The sequence below is a fragment of the Staurois parvus genome, unplaced genomic scaffold (assembly GCF_062004578.1).
Source record: "Staurois parvus isolate SC_StPar_1 unplaced genomic scaffold, SC_StPar_1.0 ptg000017l, whole genome shotgun sequence".
Lineage (NCBI taxonomy): Eukaryota > Metazoa > Chordata > Amphibia > Anura > Ranidae > Staurois > Staurois parvus.
Window position 1 is genome coordinate 13268005 of NW_028317813.1, and position 22947 is coordinate 13290951.

A 22947-nucleotide genomic window follows, 5' to 3' on the forward strand; every position below is an offset into this window, starting at 1 on the left:
TGCCCCAATCCTGCAATGCAGTGAAAGGCGGCTGAATAACCTATCAGCAGGCATTCGCAGGAGGGGAGCTCTGTTTTATATAAATAGCAATTTGAGAAAAACACCAGTTGTAAAGCTGGTTGCTCCGACAATAAGACTTCTGCAGTGAAAGGTATGTACTGATATGAACTTACACAGCTACCTGATGTTGGTCTTAGTTATGCAATTGTGATGTATGCGCAGATTTACTTGATTTAGGGTTCAAAATGACCCCTGGATGGCAAACATATTATGCAGCATAAGTACTCCTTATTATCTCAGACATCTGAAGATCCTACAGGGTATGGGGAGGAGTTCACAAAACGTAAAATAATCTTTTTTACTTTGAGCTAAGGTGACTTCTACTTTATGGGTCTGTTCACTGACAATGACTGCTGTGTTTGTCTGTAGTCATCACTCTTATCTTTGATCATCTTTGAAATCCCTCTCACAAGGCTGTGTACATGTTAGGAAACAGATTGTGTGATAGGTCTCTGCAATGTCTGTGGTTTTTTAACTTTGTAAACATTTGCTGTCATTTTATGTTAAGCTTTCTGTCCTAAATTATGCTTTCAGAAAAATCTTTTGTCAATACAATAAAGAACTGATTTAATATGATTTATTTAATAAAGAGCAGTGGTCTGCAGTTACATATCAACAATTTGCAGATATTTTTTCATTAGCCTAAGGCCATAGACGGGGCAAATTTCTTTCCTGCAGTCAGGCAGTGTTGACAGGGGAATCCCCTCTGCTGAGCCAGTGGGAAGCTGCCCCCGAGGGAGAACGCAATGAATATTGCTAATGGCTGTCACAGCCGCTAGCAATAATCACATGTAAAAGGCAGGCTGGTTGTACCCAAGTTGATCGATCAATACATGGTTTAAATCTTGGATGGTTTCTGCCTCAGCCAGCTTAACTATCACACCTTTTAACCTTTCATTAGTCTAACCAACCACAGTATTTTCGATGCATCAACACAAACTGTAACATTTGCATTTATTTTTTACATGTCAATGCACATTGATGGGACTTTTGAAATTATAATAAGTGCATGTAAAATCGCAGGTGAAGGGCTCTGTAGGCTATATAAAAAAATCCACATTTTTGCCTGCAAAAACATACATTTATAATTTTTTTTTTTTAAAAAGTGAACCTATTCTTTTAAATATATTAAAACACACAATGCCTGTTCACACCTGAGTGTGTTTTAATATCATGCTTTTTAAAATGTGTTTTAGTGTGCTTTCTAATGCGTTGAAATACTTACTATATGCGTTTTCATGCATCTACATTGATATCAGTGAGCCTGTCAATGTGCACAATAGAGCATAGGTGTGAGGCTACATGAAGTCTGACAGTTGTTTCACTGCCAACTGCCTTTAAACTGATAACACCTGCTGTCTGCTAAGTGTGTATCACAGGATTACAACAAAGGAGACATAGAGACATAAACATATAACTATGTTTACCTTACTGCAGCTTGAAAAAGCTCAGTACAGTGCTTTTTGTTATTTTTTATTGAAGTAAACTATAGCCTATTTTTGGTCAGTAGTTTACGCCATGTGAGTGCAAATGTGCACAAATATGCGCATATGAGCATAAATATTAATGCATTTCCCTAAGAATATATTGTGCGCGGCAAATGTTCAATCGCGCATATGCATATAAATATGCGCAAAACAAATGCCTGATATTACATTAAAAAAAGCAGACGCTCAAATATCAGTACCGTGGGCAAGAGGCCTTATGCTGGTAAACTGCGTGTGTGTTATCAGACTGAGTTCAGGCAGTTGAAAGGATAGCAACTGTCAGACTTTTAAAGCCTCTCATTTCTGATTAGTTTTTCTTAGACAGTTACCCTCTGACAAAAAAAGCCACATAGGTGGATGAATATAAATATTTCACAGGTAAGCTTGTAGAATTAACATAATTTAAGACTAGGTGCTCAGAACCTTTCCAAGTGTGACTGGTTTTCTTTTAAAATGATTTTAGTATCCATGTATAGTGACTAATCTTTCTCTTCAAATCCGCATTTGCTTGTTTTTTAATAAAAGCATTTTGTATCTGCTAATTTACCAGTTGATAGCTGGATGTACCTGGATATTTGGTTAATGTCTGTGTACATTTAATCAGCACATCAAATGGTTTTTGTTTACTTGACAGTCATACTAAGGTACTTTAGGCCTGAAATTGAAATAGGTGAAAACATTTTGCAATGCTGAAGCAACAATTCTAATTCATTTGTCCATTCAACTTTATAACCACATTTTCCACATGTCTCAGGATGAAGTTGGATCTTGGTGAGGTGAAGAAGGTTCAAGTCTTGGACAAGGTACAGTGTAATAGAATTCAGGGCTTTTTCATACAAGCCTGCAATTGGGCCATGTGTACAGGTAATGAGTGGCAGGCTTTGCATTGTTAGAGCGTAAGGTACTGTTTATCTTTTTTATTTAAACTTTATTAAAATTCCATTTATTTGTGTAAGAGATGCGAAAGCCACTGCAAGGTGCAATGTGTTGCAAAAAATGCAACACAACGCAATGCACCACAACCCACCTCAATACAGTGTTGTGGTGTGAATAGGGCACATTGAAAACAATTACTTTCTCTGTGCCCTTGCATTGATCTTGTGTTGACCTGTGCAGATTAATGCACCTTAATGCAGTGTGAACAAGCCCTTGGAGTAGATGGCAGGTATTATGACCCTGTGTGTAATGTCTGACTGCTTTCTTTCACCATTTTAGTGGTTCACATTGAACAGTGCAAAGAGTGGGAAGGTTCATCTTCGACTGGAGTGGCTCACTCTCCAGTCCAATGCTTCCCAGCTGGAGCAGGTAAAGAAAATATCATCTAATTTATGATGTATGTGTCCATCTATCTCTGGCAGATTGAGTTTGTGTTATTTATATACAGTGTCTCCTAGAAGCCTTGGTAGAATGCCTTTGTTGTGTTTTTTCACTTCCAGCAGCCAAATCAATGGGGTTTCATTATATAATATTACCAAGACTCCAGCAGAGAAGTGGGGCTTTATGATGAGGTATGCAGACCCAGGATCTTTGGGCATAGAGGTTTTAGTCTCTCTGGTCCCTCAGAGATATAAGAAGCAAGTGGTAAAATATAATTGATCTTTAAGATTTGGTCTGTAACTGTTTAATGCACGTTTCACCACTCATATGGAAATACAATTTATTACTGAATTATTAGTCCATTTTTGCATTTTGTGATATCTCACATGCAATTAGGCTGCTGAATTCAGATCAGAAAGTCTTTCTGAACCCAGTAATAAATGAAGCACTGCTCATCTCTGCTGAACTTGCAATTTACTTGAACATCCCCATGCAAAGGGGCAAGTCCTTTCCAATGACTGAGTAAAGGGGAAGGAAGTACTTTACCTCAAGTGCTCTGCTGTAGTCTGTCAGCCAGGACTCAGTGGTTGGTCCTGGAGTGATTGCAGGCACTTCAATACTTTACTGCTGATTGTCCCTTGAAAGACATCTGATAGTGTGTAGCCTGCTCTACTCCAGATGGTAGTGCTGGCCTTGTGATGTCCTCCAGTGTGATCTGGGTTATTGATGTATAAGTCCATCTACATGGACAGCTTTAGAGTCATATATAAAAGCTTAGACTTTAAGGCTAATTTAAAGGCATTATAAACTTTTGTACCTACACATTGTGGTTTTCACCTGTATAAGATATGCAATGGTCCTGTAATTTCATGGTGTCACCTGTTGCCTTTTGCACACAGCCTATAGTAGAGTAAATCTTCAAAATCCAGTGTCAGCAATTTCTGTTTGTGTTCAAACATGTGGCATGCAGCATGGCACTGTACAGGTTAATGCATGATCTCTGTATGTAACCTGAGAACAGAACTTCCTGTGAAGAGACTATATTTCCCACAATCCCTGGGTATCCCTGTCTAGCAATGGTGCAGGTGAAAGTTGCAGAGTAATTAGATCTGAGACAGGCACAAGCAGGCAGTGCAATGAAGGAAAAAGATGTGTATGAACACATTAGCACTCCTACATTTATTGTGCAACACAGAGGAAATTGTGAGGCATGCATTGGATGCTGTGTGACCCAGAACAAAAAGTTGCCTGTTCCTTTAGCGAATTGGGACAAGCTAGGTGAATGAATACATGGACATAGGTGAATCAATCAGCCATAACACTACAAACTTCCCCCACAACATGTGAACCCATCATTACAAGGTAAAGCAATCAAGCGACACATAAGATACACTAATACTTAGTAAAACAACAAAAATATTTAAAGAATTGAATGCAAATTCCTGTTAAGTTTGAATACCCAGTCATGTGCTGATGCTTTTATCATGATTGGATAAATGAAGTGAATATTCACACATTTTTAATTTTGAAAAGCAAATTCCTGTTCAGTTTGGATACTCAGTCTTGTGCAGATGCTGTTATCATAATTGGATAAATGAAGTGAATATTCACACAATTTTTGAATGAAGATTTTCAACTCCTATAATGAATTAGCTTGAGTGTTTTGAGGGAATATTCCAGTGTATACACAGAGGACATGGGCAAGTGTGCTAGCCAATATTTTCACTAGGCTCACTAGTGCTAGGACAAAGAGAACTTCAATTTTTAAAAATACTGTGTTGTGACTAAATGCAGTCCTTCCTTACCTTATTATGTTCATTATTTACGTTTCAGATGATAAATTTGAATAAAACTATATCTTCAAAGGCAAATGATGAACCATCTTCTGCTATTCTTATTGTCTACTTGGATCGGGCAGATGACCTACCTGTAAGTACCTATCTAGGCAGAATCCACTTTTACTTGTGTTACTGATAAGAAATATACATGATTTAGTACATTTTACTTCTTCTCTCAGTTCTACAAGATATGATTGTAGTGTCTATACTTTCATATATTGCCAATGACTTCTAGGGATCGATTTAAGAAAGTTGGAACAAAAGAGGAATATATCATGTTTCAGCTCTCATTCTCTGGGAATTTGATACAAGAAATCTGGTCATTGTGGCTGACAGTTTATCATTTGCTCTAGTGTTTTGTTCCAGTGTCTATAAATCAGCCCCACCGTCTGTTCTAAAGCTGCAGGGTGGTTATAACAAATGTGATGGTATTCAGAAATATTTTATCATACTTTAAGATGAATGACTAAGCAACCCAAAATCTTGCCAGTTATGGTTTTTGTGTCATCTGTCTTGTTTTATTCATTCTGTGGGCACTATTCACTACAGTAGGTCACCGGAGCCACTTCTAGATCTTCTGCTGCCATACAAATTCTATTCTTGGCATTCCTGGCATTCCACAGATTCTGCATGAGCTGGCCACAACTTTTTCTATTAGATCTTGATCTACATCCACTTGAATAATCTACCTTTCATGTGAATTTATCTTGCAATGTCCCAAATATTTAAAGTGGAACTTTCGTCAGAAAATTAGGTCCTGATAGATCACTTCATGTTGGCCCCTTTTGGAACAATAGCTATGTAAACCATTAAAATGGTTGTAGAGGTAAAAGGTTCTTTACCTTAATGCGTTCCCTGCATCAACATAAAAAACTTTTTTTTTTCCAAATAACTTTTTATTGAAGATTTTATCACTTTACATTCAACAAAACCAAACAAACTAAACAAAAATAAAATAAATACAGAAAAAAAAGACATAAAGTCTAAGATATGACTACTCACATGGTGCAGTAGTAGTCTTTCACATACAATAGCATGAATGAAGTCAAAGCAAGAAATGGTATGAGTACAGCATACCAAAACAGCCCGGCCACTATAGATCAGGTAAGCAAGAATCTGCTAGTAGAGACCATTCTTACTTCAAATAGTCAATAATGCAGTAAGGTATAACAAATGTATATCTAGTGTTCATCCCATATGGATACAAACATTTCTACTGCTAAGCCTGTAGAAGAGATCAAGTTTAGCACAGGGTGTCATCCTTTTTTCCATATGGGGTACCACGTATACATAGACAATTTTTATTCAAGCACGCCACTATTTAGACATTTGTACAATCTTGGAATTGGCGCATGTGGCACCGTGCAACATAATCGCCGGGGGGCTTCCCCCAATGGCTTGTAAATGCCCATCTTAGAAAGGGGAAAAAATCCTGCTTGAGAAATGAGGATGTCATTCAACTGGAGCACCTACTGGTTTATTCTGACAACAGCAGGGTCTTGCTCTCAGAATATACATAAGTCAGTGTGGGCAGCGCTGTTGGATTATTATTATTATTATACAGTATTTATAAAGCGCCAATAGTTCGCTCAGCGCTGTACATTACAGAGGGGAACAGAACATGTGACAGAACAATACCAATACAATGCAAAACATGAGGGGATTGAGGGCCCTACTCTTTCGAGTTTACAATCTAGGATGAGATTTTTAATCCGCAGTTAAAAAAAGAGCATATATGCCAAAGCATGGGGGCCTGGGGTGGCCAGTGGGTGGATGGCCCCTATGCTTCGGCATATGTATTTTATAATATTTTTTGGCACATTAGAGGTAGGTGGATGCGGGGCAGTATATTCTAACGGTGGACATACCACACACTTTTTCTTCTCTTTTTTTCATTCAGCCCACATAAAAAAAAAAGGAACATAGCATATACACCCAACAAGGACCAGCGACGTACTGATACATCACTGGACTTTGAGCGGTTATACCAGGATGATGCTACTCTCTAGCTCCCTTGTCTCCTCCTCCCATGCTCGTCTCCAGGACTTCTCCAGAGCTTCCCCCATCCTCTGGAACTCTCTACCCCAATTTATCAGACTATCGCCTACTCTGCTCACTTTTAGGCGATCTCTGAAAACCTAACTCTTCAGGGAAGCCTATCCTGCCCTCAGCTAATAATGGAATCTTCTACTCTTCCAACCAGTCCATCTCCCACAGTTACTACCTTTTGTACCACTAGCCCCTCCCTCCTAGATTGTAAGCTCCAAGGAGCAGGGCCCTCTTTTCCCTCTTGTATTAAACTGTATTGTTGCTGTATTGTCTCCCGTTATATTGTAAAGCGCTGAGCAAACTGTTGGCGCTATATAAATCCTGTATAATAATAATAAAAGCAATCCTAGTGGCTAATTAGCTGCAGGATTGCTTTTACAAGCAGCGGGAGAAGATGCCCCCCCTCTTCCGCTACCTTCCACGGCCTTCTCGGGCAGTCCTGTGCCATCGGGGAACCTGAGAATGCAGCCGGTGTTTCTGTCAGCTGTCCATACAGCTGATTGGAGACCAGAATGGTGACAATCATCTCTATAGTCTAAGAAATCGGAAGCTACAAGCATTTCATCACTTCAGTTTCGCAGGATATAAACAGCACCATTTGTAAATTGGGAAAGCATCTGATCACACCGATCTTGGTGAGATTAGATAATGTAAGGGCAGAGGAGATATCTAGAGTCTGATAGACCCTCAGATTAAAAATAAAAGAAATATATGACAATGCCCATTGAAGTTATAGGGCATATTTGCATTCCCTGTGATAGCATTAAAAGTGATAAAAAAAATAAAAATGAATGGGACAGTGTAAAAATAATAAAAAAAATCAAAATAGCTTTAAAAAAAAAAAAGCAGCACCCTCGCCCCCCACGCGCGCACACCTGAGTGTGCGAGCGTTGATCCTGTGACGGTATGTACACAGCGGTTGCGCCATGCATGTGAGGTATTGCCGCGAACATCTGATCAAGGGCAGTAATTCTAGCACTAGACCTTCTCTGTAAATCTAAAATGGTAGCTTGTAAAGGCTTTTAAAGCGTTGCCTATGAATATTAAAAATGTATGCAGTTTATAGCCATTGCACGGGGCATGTGCAGTTTTAAAGCATGTTATGTTTGGTATCTATTTACTCAGCATCTATTTGGTTTCCGAGGTTGGTATCTATTTACTTCTTTTATACTTTACCAAATAATTGGCCAATATATTGTGTTTTTGTGCATTAAAAGTAAAAAAAAGTGTATTTTTTAAAAAAAACTTGCGTTTGAAAAATCACTGCGAGAGTACTATGGGACATAAAAAATTGCAGCACCCACCATTTTATTCACTAGGGTGTCTGCTTTAATAGAATATATAATGTTTGGGGGTTCAAAGTAATTTCTTAGCAAAAAATACTGATTTTTGTCATGTGAACAAAAAGTGTCAGAAAAGGCTTGGTCTTCAGGTGGTTAGAAGAGTGAGTGATGTGTGGCATAAACTTCTAATGCTGGGAATAAAATGCCCCCACCCCCTAAAGCAACCCCTTTTTGAAAAGTAGACAAACCAAACTATTTGCTGAGAAGCATGTTGAGTCAATAGAAGAATTTATTTTTTTACCACAAGTTTTTTGAAAATGACAAAAAAATATATATATTTTTTTACATAAAATTGTCACTTAAAATGATTTATTGCTCACACATGCCATGGGAATATGTGGAATTACTCCCCAAAATACATTCTACTACTTCTCACAAATATGGGGATACCATATGTGGGAGACTTTTTGGCAGCCTAGCCTCATACAGGACCCCAAAATCCAGTAAGCACCTTCAGGCTTTTAAAGGGCTTTATTTCCTCATTACACTTCCTGACTACCTATCACAGTTTTGGAGGCCCTGAAATGCCAGGATAGCACCAAACCCACCCAAATGACCCCTTTTTGGAAAGTAGACACCCCAAGGAATTTGATAGGAAGCATGGTGAGTATTTTTCAGATCTCATTTGTTGCCACAAGTTTTTGAAAAATGAAGAAAGAAAACAAAAAAAAATTTTTCTTTTCTTTTTTTATATTTCAAAACCTTGTGAGAAAAAATGAGATCTGCAAAATACTCACCATGCCTCCTTTTTAAATTCCTTAGGGTGTCTACTTTCCAAAAAGGGGTCATTTGGAGGGGTTTGGTGCTATCCTGGCATTTCTGGGCCTCCGAAACTGTGATAGGTAATGAGGAAGTGAAATGAGGAAGTTACACACCTTAAGGCTTTCAAAGTGGTCATTGGATTTCAGGCTCCTATATGTAGCTAGGCTCCAAAAAAAGTCTCACACATGTGGTATCCCCATACTCAGCAGAAGTAGCAGCATGTATTTTGGGGTGTAATCCCACATATACCCATGGCTTGTGTGAGAAATATATCATTTAAGTTGAAACTTTGTGTAAAAAAAAAATGTTTTTGTCATTTTCTAAAAACTCGTGGAAAAAAATGATTCTTCCATGGACTCAATATACCTCTCAGCAGATAGCTTAGGGTGTCTACTTTCTGCAAAGGGGTCATTTGGGGGTGTTTGTACTGTCCTGGTATTTTAGCACCTAAAGAAATGTAATAGGCAGTCAGAAAGTAAAAGCTGTGTAAATTCCATTATCTATACCATAGTTTGTAGATGCTATAACTTTCACACAAAGCAATAAATATACACTTATTGGGATTTTCATTTTACCAAAAACATGCAGCAGAATACATTTTGGCCTAAATTTATGACACAATTTGAGTTTTTTGGATATTTTTTATGACAGAAATGAGAAAATATTGTTTTTTTTTTCTCAAAAATTTCAGTCTTTTTTTGTTTATAGTTGAAAAAATAAAAAGCACACAGGTGATCAAATACCACCAAAAGAAAGCTTTATTTGTGTGAAAAAAAGGAAGTAAATTTTGTTTGGGTACAGCATTGCATGACTGTGCAGTTACCAGTTGAAATAGTGCAGCGCTGAATAGCAAAAAGAGGCCTGGTCAGGAAGGGGGGTAAATCCTCAGGATGGAAAGCGGTTAAGTAGTATATGTGGAATTGCAATTAAAACAATCATAAACTTCAAAAGATTTTATTTTTATAAAGTGTATCTTTTTTAGCCATGGCTGATCAGGAAAAATGTATATTATGTTAAACATGAGCATTATAGACATGTGGAACAAATATTAACAGTGTTTAATCTGGGTGTCCTAGCTGTGTCTGCATTTACTTGTTCCAATAGGTTTGTGCTGTGCTTCAGTTAACTCCCGGCATGTTAGGCATTATCATAGGCTTTATATTTTTAAATACAAAGAAACTCGGACCTTTCATTCACCCCTATGGACCGACAAGTGTAAACGGACTTGTGTCCACTTATACCTGCCTACTTCCAATCCAATCCAGTCCTTTAAAAAGAAACGGAAGAGGATCCTAACCCATTTGTATAGGCAAATCAGATTGGAGGGCAGTCAGGTGTAAACAAACAGCAGAGTCTGTTTACACCTAGCCACCCATAAAGCAGAGCGTACTCTGTCCGTGTCCACTCTGCATAAACTGAGCGGATGTGGATCTATCATTCGCCCGCTCTGCTTTGATCAGCAGAGGATCAGCTGACAGATCCCCTGCTGATCATAATGGAGTCTGCCCTGTGTGAAAGGGCCCTTTGTGTTAAAACTGTCATTCTTAGACATTTTTGTAAATAAAATCACAGATTAAAAAGCTACATGCAAATAACAGTAAAAGGTTAATTGTGCAGTTTGAATATGACACATTTTGAAGCTGTGATCATCACCCCAAGCCAATAATGGTGCACACACTTTGATACTTTTGATCCTTCACTCTTCTCCAACAAGTTTTATGTATTAGTATTTTTACAATACGTGATTTATATAGGGCCAAGGTTGTGCAGTGTTTTACAAAATAAGGGAGATAGTAGTCACAACATAAATCAATAAAGGAGGTTAGGAGGGCCCTGTTCGTCAGAGCTTACAATCTAAAAGGAAGGGACAGCGATACAAAAGGTAATAACTGAGGATTGAGCCAATGTCCGAAATAACAGTTTAGTTATTAGGTGGAGGCTGAATAGGCTTCACTGAGAGACAAATTTCAAGGATCTCCAAAATGTGGACAAAGTAGCAGATAGATGGAGAGATTGGGGTAGGGAGTTCCAGAGGAAGTGAGAGGCTCTAGAGGTGGTGGTGAGGGAGTTAATGAGCAGGAAGTCTTCGGAGGAGCGAAGAGGACAGTTTGGGTGATATCTTGAGATGAGGTTGGTGATGTAGCTCAGGGCAGAGTTGTGGACGACTTAGTGTATTGTTGTTGTGTATTTTGAATTTTATTCGTTGGGTGATCGTAAATCAATGAACGGAGTAGCAGAGAGGGGTGAATGGTTGCTAAGGTGGCTGCCTGGAGGAAGCATTCATGATGCACGTAATGTAGACCTATAGGCAAAACGTTTTTTGTTTTTTTCCATTTTGTATGGTGTAAGGGAGGGTTATAACCTTTTTTTTTTTTTACTGTTATTTGTGTCCTATTGGGAAGATTTCAGTTCAGGAAGTGACAGGAATTCCTTTTAAAGAGAGGGAATCCTTGGTTGTCACCAGAACTAGTGTCCGCATTGGAAGATATCCCCACTTTTCCTGTTCTGGGGACAACTCAATATTGGTGATTTTCCTTTCGCTTTTGGTGAGAACAGTAAACATGATTTAAGCTGGCCATAGATGGAATGAATCTCAGGCAGTTCAGCAGGGACTGACTGAGATTTAATCCATGAATGGGCAGGCTGGTTGTACTGAAGTCAATCCATCAATCAACTTCAGTACATCCAGTCTGTCGGATTCTTTGTGTGCGATTACTGCTGGCAGCAATATCCGCCAACAGTTATTACTGTGTTCTGCAAGCAGGGAAGGTTCCCTTCTAGTAGAACACAATAACTCTGTGGGGTTTTTCCCATCAACACTGACTGTGTTGTTAGGGAATCAAGCAATTTTCTTTCCTGCAGCCCATGGTTACAGGAAAGAAAATTTAATTATGTGTGGTTTGTTAAATAGAGAAGGTGATTCTCACTAACGGGACACAGACAGCAATAAAAAACTGGTGGGTGTTCAAATCCCTCTCCACTCTATTCAAAACTAAAAAAAGTTTTGCTTTTAGTTATACTTTAATGGGGGATATCTTGCTTAAAGGTAGGAGAGGGGAAGTTGCAATAATCAGGTGAGAGATAACAGGGGACTGAATTACTAACTTTGTGGTGTTATTGGTAAGAATGGAGAAAATTTTGGAAATGTTATGGGGTTTATCACTCACAAGCTCGCTCAGCTACCCTAGAATTTGCGGTCTCCCATTTACAGTTCAGAGGCAGTCTGATAATCACTAAGGATGCTCACAATTTGGAGCATTTCTTGTAATTATCAAACCATATATGGCAGCTCTTGGGCTAGGCATTATTAAGTAGATGGTGTGCTAATAATAACAGGGTGATGAGGCACCTTTCAGTTCTCAAAAGTGCTGCCAAAACTAGCTGCTGCATACCCCACTCGACCAGAAGAAAAATGTGTCACAACTGCAGAGTCTTGTTCCCTATTCTTCACAGTACAATCCTCTGCTCTTAGATTTTTCAGTATGCTGGAAAATGCCTGCATGGAATAATGAATTCCTCTGACTTTACAGGAATAGAAGCTTGTAATGACTAACTGTGCTATTGCAACTCTCCTATTCTTCACAGTCAGTGTTTGAATTGGATCATTTGTAGCTGTTGGACCAGTCAATGACAACCCTTAATGGCATATCTGTTTATGTGGCCATCTGTAGTCTCCAAGCAGGCCAGAGATGGGCATGTCTTATAGATAACTACTCAATATAAAAGATCTGCTAATCAAATGCAACATACAGTATATCATATTATATATGTATGCGTGTATATATGTATATATATGTGTGTATATATATATATATATATATATATATATATATATATATATATATATATATATAAAACTTTTTTTGTTTTAACCCACCATGAGTGTTATCTGTCTATTTTGTCAAGTTTTCGATCCTGTACTGACTGTAGTAATCTCCCCACTCAAATTCTACTGTACATTTGTTCAGACAGCACATTATATTGTTATAATTTCTTCTTCCTATCTATAGCTTAAGAAGTCATTAAAGCAACCAAACCCCGTGGTGCAGATTTCCATACAAGATGTGACCCAGGAGAGCAGGGTGAGTGATGGGCAGAGTGGTATGTGAAGTTTGTGTAATTTCCCATTTATTCTTCTTAATTCTATGAAGGTTTTATTTCATGCTTTTTTTAAACCTAAAATGGGCAATCTAATACGGGATGAGTCATTGCTATGGTGATTCATTGGAGTTCTGCAAACAAGTTTCCCTACAGCTCGCCTGAGGGCTGAAATTGCACAATATGTGAAAAGAAAACTTTAGCTTTGTCTGTAGGTGGGATAGGAGACTGCAAAACTTTAATATACAATATTATAACTATCTGAAAAATATATAATTTATTTTTTCAGTACTGACTATAATAGAAAACTTAAATATGTATAAAACAACTCTACATTCTCTACATGTGTGGTACGCCCAGTCCTTCAGCTCCAGTGCTATCCCCCGCTCACACTTGCAGGAAATTTCCAGCACCCAAAATGAAAGACAGGAGTTCCTGTGTAAGTACAGCAGCTGTAGAAGCTGCTGCTGCCACTGGTGCTGTTGAATGAACTGTGTGACACCTTTATCAACTCTGTTCTGAGTGATATAAGGTAACAGTAAGTTAAGTAAGTGGTACTTTTCTTTTTTGGGTTTTTTTTTGTAATCAGAGAGTTTATTGGAGTTTACAATACAGGTACAGAGCATAATGAGACAAAAAAAAAAGAAAACAAATAACAAAAATGAAATCAACAGACGTACCCGGATACATTACATTGTGCAAATTACTTTGCAGGAAAGGGCTTGCGTTATCAGAAATACACATAGATGATAACAAGCAGCCAGTGATTTTCTATTAGGATCCGGTACTTTTGTATTTAATATATTTCATTCATCAGCAGACTAAGGGGATGAGCTTCAGTCTGCATTTGTTGTCAGTTAAAGCAACCTGACAAGTCAAAAAACTGTTTTACTATTAATGGTTAATAAAAGAGAAATAGACAAAAATGGCAGTAAAATTATAGTTACATTGAGAATGGGAAGGAGGAGTTAAAGCGGAGTTCCAGCTGAAAAAAATTCAGCAGCTACAAAAACTGTAGCTATAGAAAATATAGACACTTACCTGTCCCTCGGGCCAGCGGTGTCCTCAACACGGCTGCTTTCACCGGCCATCTTTTCTCCCCTGTGCCAGCATTTTTAGTGTGGGAACCGGGATGTGACAGCTTGCAGCTTCACAGGCGGTGCCCATTGCGCATGCGCAAGAAGGGCTGCGCTTTGTGAATGGACCCGTAGTCTTCTGGACCTGTCACGTGTCCCAGAAGACTATGGGGAGAGAGAGGGGGATGACAACTTCGCTTCCGATCGCCTAGGCGATCGCAGCGGAAGTGGGAGCGGGTACCTGTCAAATTCGGGTACCCACTCCCCCCCTCTCCCCAGAGGTGCCAATCCTTAATAGGGATTGGGGGACAAAGGCTTAAAGTGGAATTTCCCCTTTTGGGTGGAGCTCCACTTTAATATAGACAGCTTAGGGTAAACTAAATGTATAAAGGGTTAACTAGAGTAAAATTTCAATAAAAAATATTTTAACTAAAAATAAATGTATTTATTTATACATTTTTTTCCATTTTTACTTGTTTTAGACATTTTTTTTTTTTTTTAAATTAAATTAAAATTTTAATAAGCAAACAAGAACTTTTATTTTGTAAGTAACTTTGCACTGCTTTGTGTCAGAATCATAATTACATTGTCATTTTAAGACAAATTAGAGAATAACATTTATACTTTTATCTACTGTAACAATAAATATTTTTTAGGCCCTATGCACACAGGATGTTTTGCAGACTCTCCTAGAAGGCTTTCCTCCTGGCATCAGCATTTTGACAGAAAAAAAGCCTGACACTTGTAAAAGTGTCTAAAGCTTTTACAAGGTTTTGTGCACGTTTACAGGCGTCAGGAGCTTGGACATTAATTCATTTAATTGCCCAGAATAATAATTTATTCTGGCTATTAAAATGAGTAAATACTCAAGTGCTAAACATGCCTAGCATTTAGGTGCGTTTAGATGCATTTAGCAGCATCAAGCGTTTTTTTTTTTCAAAAACTATGCTGCTCCTGGATGCACTGGCAGTGGATTTTTTACTGCCTCTAAAAGCTCCTGCCACTAAATGCTGCTAAAAGCCTATGTGTTCATGGGCTAACATGCAGGGGATTTTAGAGGTAGGAAAAAACACCCTTAGAATCAGCTACAAAAATGTCCAGTGTACATTAGGCCTAAAACTATAAAAAAAAGTGTTTTAGTTTTGTTACGTTTTGTCTACAAATTGTAAAAAACAATAAAATATTTTTTTGCAAAATTGTATCAGAAAATGAAAAGCTTGTTTATCTTAAAAAAAATTATATACAGTAATTATTACTTTGTTACCTTAAGTAATGACAAAGTTATTGCCAAATAAACGGGCCTGAATCAGAAATTTAACAATTGCTGTGGACCATAGAGGGTGTACAGGTGTGAGAGCTGTGGTTAAAGGATAAGTTCACTTTTCATAACATGTTACATGTTACACCCATATTCATGTTATGAATAGACCAGCCCCTGCCCCCCCTCCCCCGTACATCCCGTATGGGCCAGCAGATATACTGACAGTTCTGCTGATCGCTGGTGCAATGGTTTACAGGCTCTTGCAACAAAAAATAATAAATGCACATTTTTTTTACCTGCAAATATTAATATTTTTGTAGCAAAAGGTGAATTTATCCTTCAGTGGTCAGATTATGTCCTGCAGCAAGAACTTGGGGGTTGATTTACTGTCACTAATTTACTAAAGACTGTTCATTTTATAATGGGAAGTGGCATGCTGCAATGGAATTTTCAAAATAGCTTGATGAATATGGTGAAATTTCACTTTGCTAAGAATAACCAATCACGTGCAAGGAAAATATAAAAAATGTATTTTTGCTAACACACAGTTGAATGATGGATGTCAGCAGAGCATCACCTCATTCACTAAGCTCGGCGGAAAATTTCCTTGTAAAGTGAAACTTCCCCTGCAAAGTTAATAATCTGTTTTCCTTTAGTAAATGAACCCGTTGTCTATGCATTTTTATGTACAGAAGAAGCATAGATAAAAATGAGTTTATCCTTTTTTATCTGACATGACTCCAAACGCTGTGACTGAATTTACTCTAATCCATTCTTTCTTTCATTCTTTGTTTGTTTCTTTCTCTCTTTCTTTCTCTCTCTCTCTGATTGGCACATTTTAAAAGTATGTGTTTTCTTTACAGCCTGTATACAATACCAACTGCCCTGTATGGGAGCAGCCATTCCGTTTCTTTCTACGTAATCCTAACTCACTGGACCTAGACATACAGGTCAGTTAGCATATTAATGGTCAGATATCTTACTTCTGGATTTAATGCTAGTGCATACAGTAAGACGAGTGTTCTTTCCCAGGTAAAGGATGATGATCGTCAGCAAACCCTAGGCACTTTGTCAGTTCCGCTGGCCCGAATCCTTTCTGCTGACCACCTGACATTAGACCAGTGGTTCCAGCTGGACAACTCTGGGTTGAGGAGCAGGATCTATATGAAGCTTGTCATGAGGGTAATGTTAATCTACAACTAATGTAAAATTCAGAATCCTTTTGTTTGTTTGTCAATAATATTCTATTTAACTCCCTTTTGTCATGGCAGCGTATATAATAAAACAAAGGTTGCTGTGTAGAGCATTACCAAAAACAGATAATGTGATCCTCCTGCGCTTCTAAAAAGTATTGGTGATAAACCTAATATAAGCTGCTAGCACCCAAACCTAAACCTATAGGTGTGAATGCAAAATTCTATAAATAAATTGGTGTAGCGCTAATCTATATAACACTTATGAATAAACATGCATAAATACATATAAAATCTATAAACAAATATAATGATTATCATGTTTATTCATGTGTTATATGGATTAGCGCTATACCAATTTATTTATATAATTGTGTAGAGCATTGCTGTTCTTACTGCAGTGAAAATTGAAAGCAAAACCTTCAGTTGGTGACAGGGAATATGCCTACCCACTCAGGTCTTCATCCAGGCATTACTGTTGTAAATCAGTCCACCAGTCCACCCCGTGCCATTTTGTTGTTAACACAGTGAACTGGTAACTCCTATTGCTTGCCTGTTTATAATGCTGGAAAATGATTCACCAAGCACATGCAATGTAGGCACTTTGCTGTCTTTCACATACAGGATGCCTGATATACCTCTATCACATTAACACTACTTAAGGCAGTGGATGAAGCCATTGTCTGTTGTACTAGCACTTAGAGATTTTTTGGGTGATGTATTTCACTGTATGAAACAAAATAATTCCAACAAAAAGACACAAGTAATTTTCCCAGTGACCAAGAAACAATTTGTTCATTTAGCTCCGTTTTATAAGATAAAATAAAGGCTATGTGTTAACCTTACATGGTGCTAGAGAAAGTATTTACACATTGGTCACTCTTCAGGTGGTTTGATAAACCTTACATGTATGTAGCAATCTGACCATGTGCACAGATAATCTCATTATCCATAGCATAGCATCATAGCTTTCATAGTGCCACATCCAAACATACATAAACAAACACAAGATGTCTTGTACAGTAAATGGTGGCACAACATGAGACAAACCAAATACTTAAAAATAATACATTATATTATACAAATTTAAAAAACATGATATAAAAAGCTGTTGATTAACAGTAAATGGAGTATACCCTCAACAACATGGGGATCTCTTCTATATAATATATTCCCTCTAAAGGTACAGCACTTGAATACTCATTACTGTGGATAGTACAGAACACATCCATATAATCAAGATGCTCTTGTCCAATTTTCACAGTCAACGCATTTTGCTTGTGTTGTAGCTTCCTCAGGACCATATGAGATTGAGGGAGCGACTGCCATTATCATTAAAAAATAAATACAAATTAGCCTTGTACATATATTTCATAATTAAACTATATCAATATACAGAGATTGGATACGCAGGTAAGGCAGTGAAACCTGTGGTCCAAGGTAACCAGTCTTTGGGTCGAACACAGGGGACCCAGAAATGTCCAACCTGGTGGGGAAACAAAAACAAGAGAGGCAGAACAGCATAAAGTTGTATTTTTTTCTTTTTTACTGTTTAGATTTTGTATTTGGATCCAAATATATCTGTGATTGCAAAAACTGACACTGCCGATCTGGAAGAAGCAGCTTTTGGATCCAGTGTTGACCGGCCACCCCGACCCAGCAAAACCTCTCTTCCTGAGAACTTTGCTACAGAGGTAATTCAACATGTCTATTTGCTATGGCTAAATATCCAGCTAATTTTTAGGTGCCAAATGCCAAATTTATTTTTCTGGCTTCTTTAAGACAAGGCTGATACAGGTGTTTGAGGGAAGTTGAATGGTGTCTGCATACCTGCAGTCTTTAGTGCTCAAGAAGTGTAACTAAAGGCAAAACATTTTTTTTTTTTATTTTGGATAGAGTAAGGGAGGGTTAAAACCCCTGCCAGGTTTTTTTTCCCTATCATCTGTGTACCATTGTGAAGATTTCCCTTCACTTCCTGTTACATAGCCAAAATACAAAGTGTGAGAAAATACCTCCAAAGTAAGGGAATCCCTGGTTGTCACCAGGGTCACCAGAACTATTGTTGCCATTGAAAAATTTCATCTCTATAAGGCCCCTTTCACACTGGACATAATCCCTGTAGATTAACAGGGGATCTATCCATTGTTCCTCTGCTGATCAGAGCAGAGCGAGTGGATGACAGGCCCGTGTCTGATCAGTTTAGGTAGATTGGACATGGACCAAGCCCGCTCTGCTCTATGGGTGGCCGGGAGTAAACAGACTCTATTGTCTATTTACACCTGACTGCCTTTTGATCTGATCATCCTATATGGAAGGGGATGGATCCCTTCTGTGTTTTCTTTTTTTTTCGCAGACTAAATCGGATTGGAGGTCACAAGTCCGATTACACCCACCTATCCATAGGGATGAAGGAAGGGTATGAGCAGGTCCACCTGAAAAAATGGCAGACAGACTGGGATTGCCACCTCATCCCTTTAAACCCGAACACATTAATTACACAGGTTCTGGGGCTGATTAAGGTAGTAATTAAACTCACTTTGTTCTTTATCTTCATTAAATCTGCCTCAGAACCTGTGTAATTAATATGTGTTCGGGTTTAAAGGGATGAAGTAGCAACCCTAAGACAGATCTTTCTTCATGTGAAAGGGTTCTTACTGTTCTGTGACAACCCAAAGTTGGGGATTTGCTTTTACTTTCACTTTCAATGATAATGGTAAACAGGACAAACAGAGAGGGTGAATCTTCCTAAGGCTACGTTCACACTAGCCTTGTTAACAAGCGGCAGACAGGCGTTTGGGAAGCGTTTTTACCGTTTCCCAAACGACTGGGAAAATTCTGCACATTGCAGCGCATAGTGCTGTTCAAACGGGAGCGTTAGCGTCGCGGCAAAATGGACGCCTCTGGTCGAGTCAGGAGGAGTTGAAGCCTCCTATTCAAGTCTATGGTGTCGTTCCGCAAACACACGGCTGCCGTTTGCGACGCGGTTGTGGGGTGTTTCCGGAGCGTTAACACCATTCAAACTTCATTATAGGCGTTTGTGGGGCATTTTTAACGCTCGGAAAATGCCTAGCAACCACCGCTGAACCGCGAATGCGGCGTTTGCGGAGCGTTAAAAACGCTCCGCAAACACCAGACCAACGCTTGTCAAACGCTATAGGGGCGTTTGGCAAGAGTTGGAAAAACAGTCAAGTGTGAATGAGCCCTAACAGAGGCACAGACAGCAATAAAAACTGCCTGGGGTTCTAATCCCTCTTAACTTTATCCACAACTAAAAAAAAAAATGCCTTTAGTTACACTCTGAAATAAATCATAGGCTATGCTTTGCTAGTACCTGTTATCTATTTGTAAGCCAGCTTGTGTCTTATACAGAGGATAACTAAAAAGAATCTATTCTGCTGAAATGAACAATGCAAAAAAAAAAAAACTGATTTAAATAGCCGACTCCCAACTATCACAACTGCAAAATGCAGGCAGAACTTTTTGAACTGAAGTGATCCATGCCCAGCGCATGTAGCTGCATATAGACAAAATGACCTTCCCCAGGTGCTCTGTGTGGTTAAGATAACACTTATTTATTGTGTTGTGATGAAACAGAAAACAAATGGTGCTAGTTAACCAGAAAAGCAAGATAAACATGCAGGATCTAAGTTCAGAATACTTATTGCAGATGGAATGCAGAGACCTCTGACAAGAAACAAAACAACCTATTAGATAACTTGTCTCAGGAGTGTTGCAGGGACTGCTGTTTGTTGCATATGTTATCAATTACTAGATTAATACTTTTATTAGGACCTGCTTTATGAGAGTTGAGGTATCTACAGACATAAGAGAACAGCTGCAACACAGGGTAACGGTCTCATGCCTGTGGGCAGCCACACATGCTTCCAGACACAGCTGACAAATCTCAGAGAAAATGTCTGACAGTAACCTATTCTTGTGTATATGGCACAGAAGACTTTCATTCTTGTTTATGGAACCACCAATAAATAGAAAAACCTGAAGGCTGTTGGATCATGCTGAAATATCTGACCAACCTGTGTTATTTATGTCCATCTTATAGGCATGATAATAATTCCCGTGTTTACTAGTAACACACAGAGAAATTAAATAACATACTGCAGAGCTTTTTGCAGAAGGATTCACTTTGCGGTAATATAGCTGCATCATTGTTTATTGAACACTAAAAAAACTGGCTACAATTTTTCCCCCATAGTTGGTGTTTTTGTGTTTTTTGTTTGTAAGTCATGCTATGTATTCAGTCAAGAATTACTGTGTAGCTTAGGGGGAATTCACACATACTGTGGTGACAGGCGTCTTACTGCATTGTCGTTGTCACTGCAAGGACACACAGGAAGCAATTGTTTCCTATGTGTCCCATTCACACTGCAACGCGACCTAGGACTGCTCTGCAGTGTGCTGTGGTTATTGCAGCTCACTGTGCCGACCTGCATGGCCAGGTACAGCACCACAGCACATCGCACTGCTTTACATTGCTATGAAATGAATGAAAGCAGCCGTGTGATACGCTAAACCGTGCACCACGCAGCCCCCTACCGCAGCGGTAACATGCTCCAGCAGCTCTGCGTTCCTGTGTGAGTTCAGCCTTAGGTAACAAAGATGAGACCATATTGTCTTAATATGTGTGTATTACTTGCTTATTAAGTTTAAAACTCCTAAGAATTAACTTTTCTTATTTGCTCTGTTAAATATAGCACTGAAAGCCCTTTATATTTGTTCAATTAGTACAAACAAAAAATAATAAATAGCTATTGGTCCTACAGGAAATCCAGTGCTGTCCTGTGCACTCTGCAGTGTTATCCCAAGTAATGGAATCAGTCCTGCACAGGTTACCTATGTAAACTACAGAACACCTCCTCCCTATGTTCAGACAATAAGATGGTTGGAAGATGTTCTGTAGTCCTAACATACTTCCAAGGCAATAGTACTGCTCCTTTATAGATACAGTGGGGATAGTGAACATTGTCGACTAGCACGAGAACTATGTTACTGGCAGGATCACCAGGTGAAAATAAAAGGAAATGCAGTCTAAAGGAACGGAGGCTAATATAACCACCACATCTAAGGACTGGTAAACTGAAATGTATTACATTTTGATCTTGCGTTTATCTAAACTCAAGAACAAAATGTAATACATTTCAGTTTACCAGTCCTTAGATCTGGTGGTTATATTAGCCTCCCTTCCTTTAGACTGTATTTCTTTTTATTTTCACCTTTTTAAATATTCCTTTTATTTTCACACTTTTTAAATATGTTTGCTTTAATGTAAACAGAGAAAACTGTACAACTTTTTCTATTACTTGTCTGTATACAGAATGTGCTTCGTGTATATTTACTTGAAGCTGAAAACCTGATTGCAAAGGATAACTTCATGGGTGGCATGATTAAAGGGAAGTCTGATCCTTATGTAGTGGTACGAGCTGGTGGCAAATCAGTACAGACCAGAGTGATCAAGGAGAACTTAAATCCTCGATGGGACCAAGCATTTGAGGTATTGTCTCACACCATTTTTCTTTTACATACTGGGGAGGTTTGTATCTGTACACGTGATAACATGTTATGCATTGTTCTTGCAGATCCTGGTCACTGATGTCCCTGGACAGGACATTGAGTTTCAAGTGTTTGATAAAGATATTGACAAAGATGATTTCCTTGGAAGGTTAGTACCAGCTTATCCTTGGAAGTGATAAAAAGTGTCACTATGCTAGCACATAAATTGTATAAGTTTATACCTAAGAAAAAGCAGTCTTGGACTGGATTCAGTGGGATAACGTAATTCCACATGGTTCCACTTTTTTATTTACTTACATTTTTTACTTTTTTTTCTTTATTTTTTTTTAGAAATACTTTTAGAATTTGAGTTTTTTTTTTTTAAAACAAATGAAAACAATTTCTTGGTATTTTTTGTATTATTTGTTATATAGGTTATATAGTTAGTTTTATTCTATTTTGTAATTTCTTCTGCCTATTTCAGGTGTAAAGTTCCAGTGAAGACGGTTCTTAAACAGAAAACCATTGATGAGGTAATGTTTTGTTTTTTTCAAAATCCTATTTCAGAACTATGAAATAGTAGACAGTCCTCCAGCAACTGTGGTGGATGTTTGACAAGATGTATGATTATATTGCTTTGTATACAGTGGTTTATTTAGGTTTTGTGCTGCCCTAAGCAGAGAGCCTGACATTGACCCCCCTGACCCCCCCCCCTTCCCAAGGGAGTCTTCCATTAACACACATCCCCCCCCCCGAGAGAGAAAGGCCGCACACGTTCACAGTTCCGGACAGACCTGAGAACGAGAGTCAGGCTCTGCATACACCATCAAGCAGCCCACAGCCTCTCTTGGATCCCACCTGGTCCCCATGCCGCAAGTGTCCCTTCTTCCAGGGGGTGGCGCTGCCCCCCCTGAAAAATGCTGCCCTAGGCAAATGCCTTGTTTGCCTTGTGGTA

The 22947-nt window shown here is 38.5% G+C and overlaps 1 protein-coding gene across 2 annotated transcripts in view; it reads left to right on the forward strand.

The window, feature by feature from the left end:
• ESYT1 (extended synaptotagmin 1) overlaps positions 1-22947 on the forward strand; it is a 131789-nt gene that overhangs the window by 71930 nt on the left and 36912 nt on the right. For both annotated transcript variants that reach the window (XM_089679978.1, XM_089679984.1), the window contains exons 12-21: positions 2302-2350; positions 2763-2852; positions 4698-4793; positions 12867-12938; positions 16155-16241; positions 16324-16473; positions 18041-18178; positions 21817-21993; positions 22079-22161; positions 22477-22525. In XM_089679978.1, coding sequence (XP_089536104.1) covers positions 2302-2350; positions 2763-2852; positions 4698-4793; positions 12867-12938; positions 16155-16241; positions 16324-16473; positions 18041-18178; positions 21817-21993; positions 22079-22161; positions 22477-22525 — 991 coding nt within the window. The remainder of the gene's footprint in view (positions 1-2301; positions 2351-2762; positions 2853-4697; positions 4794-12866; positions 12939-16154; positions 16242-16323; positions 16474-18040; positions 18179-21816; positions 21994-22078; positions 22162-22476; positions 22526-22947) is intronic.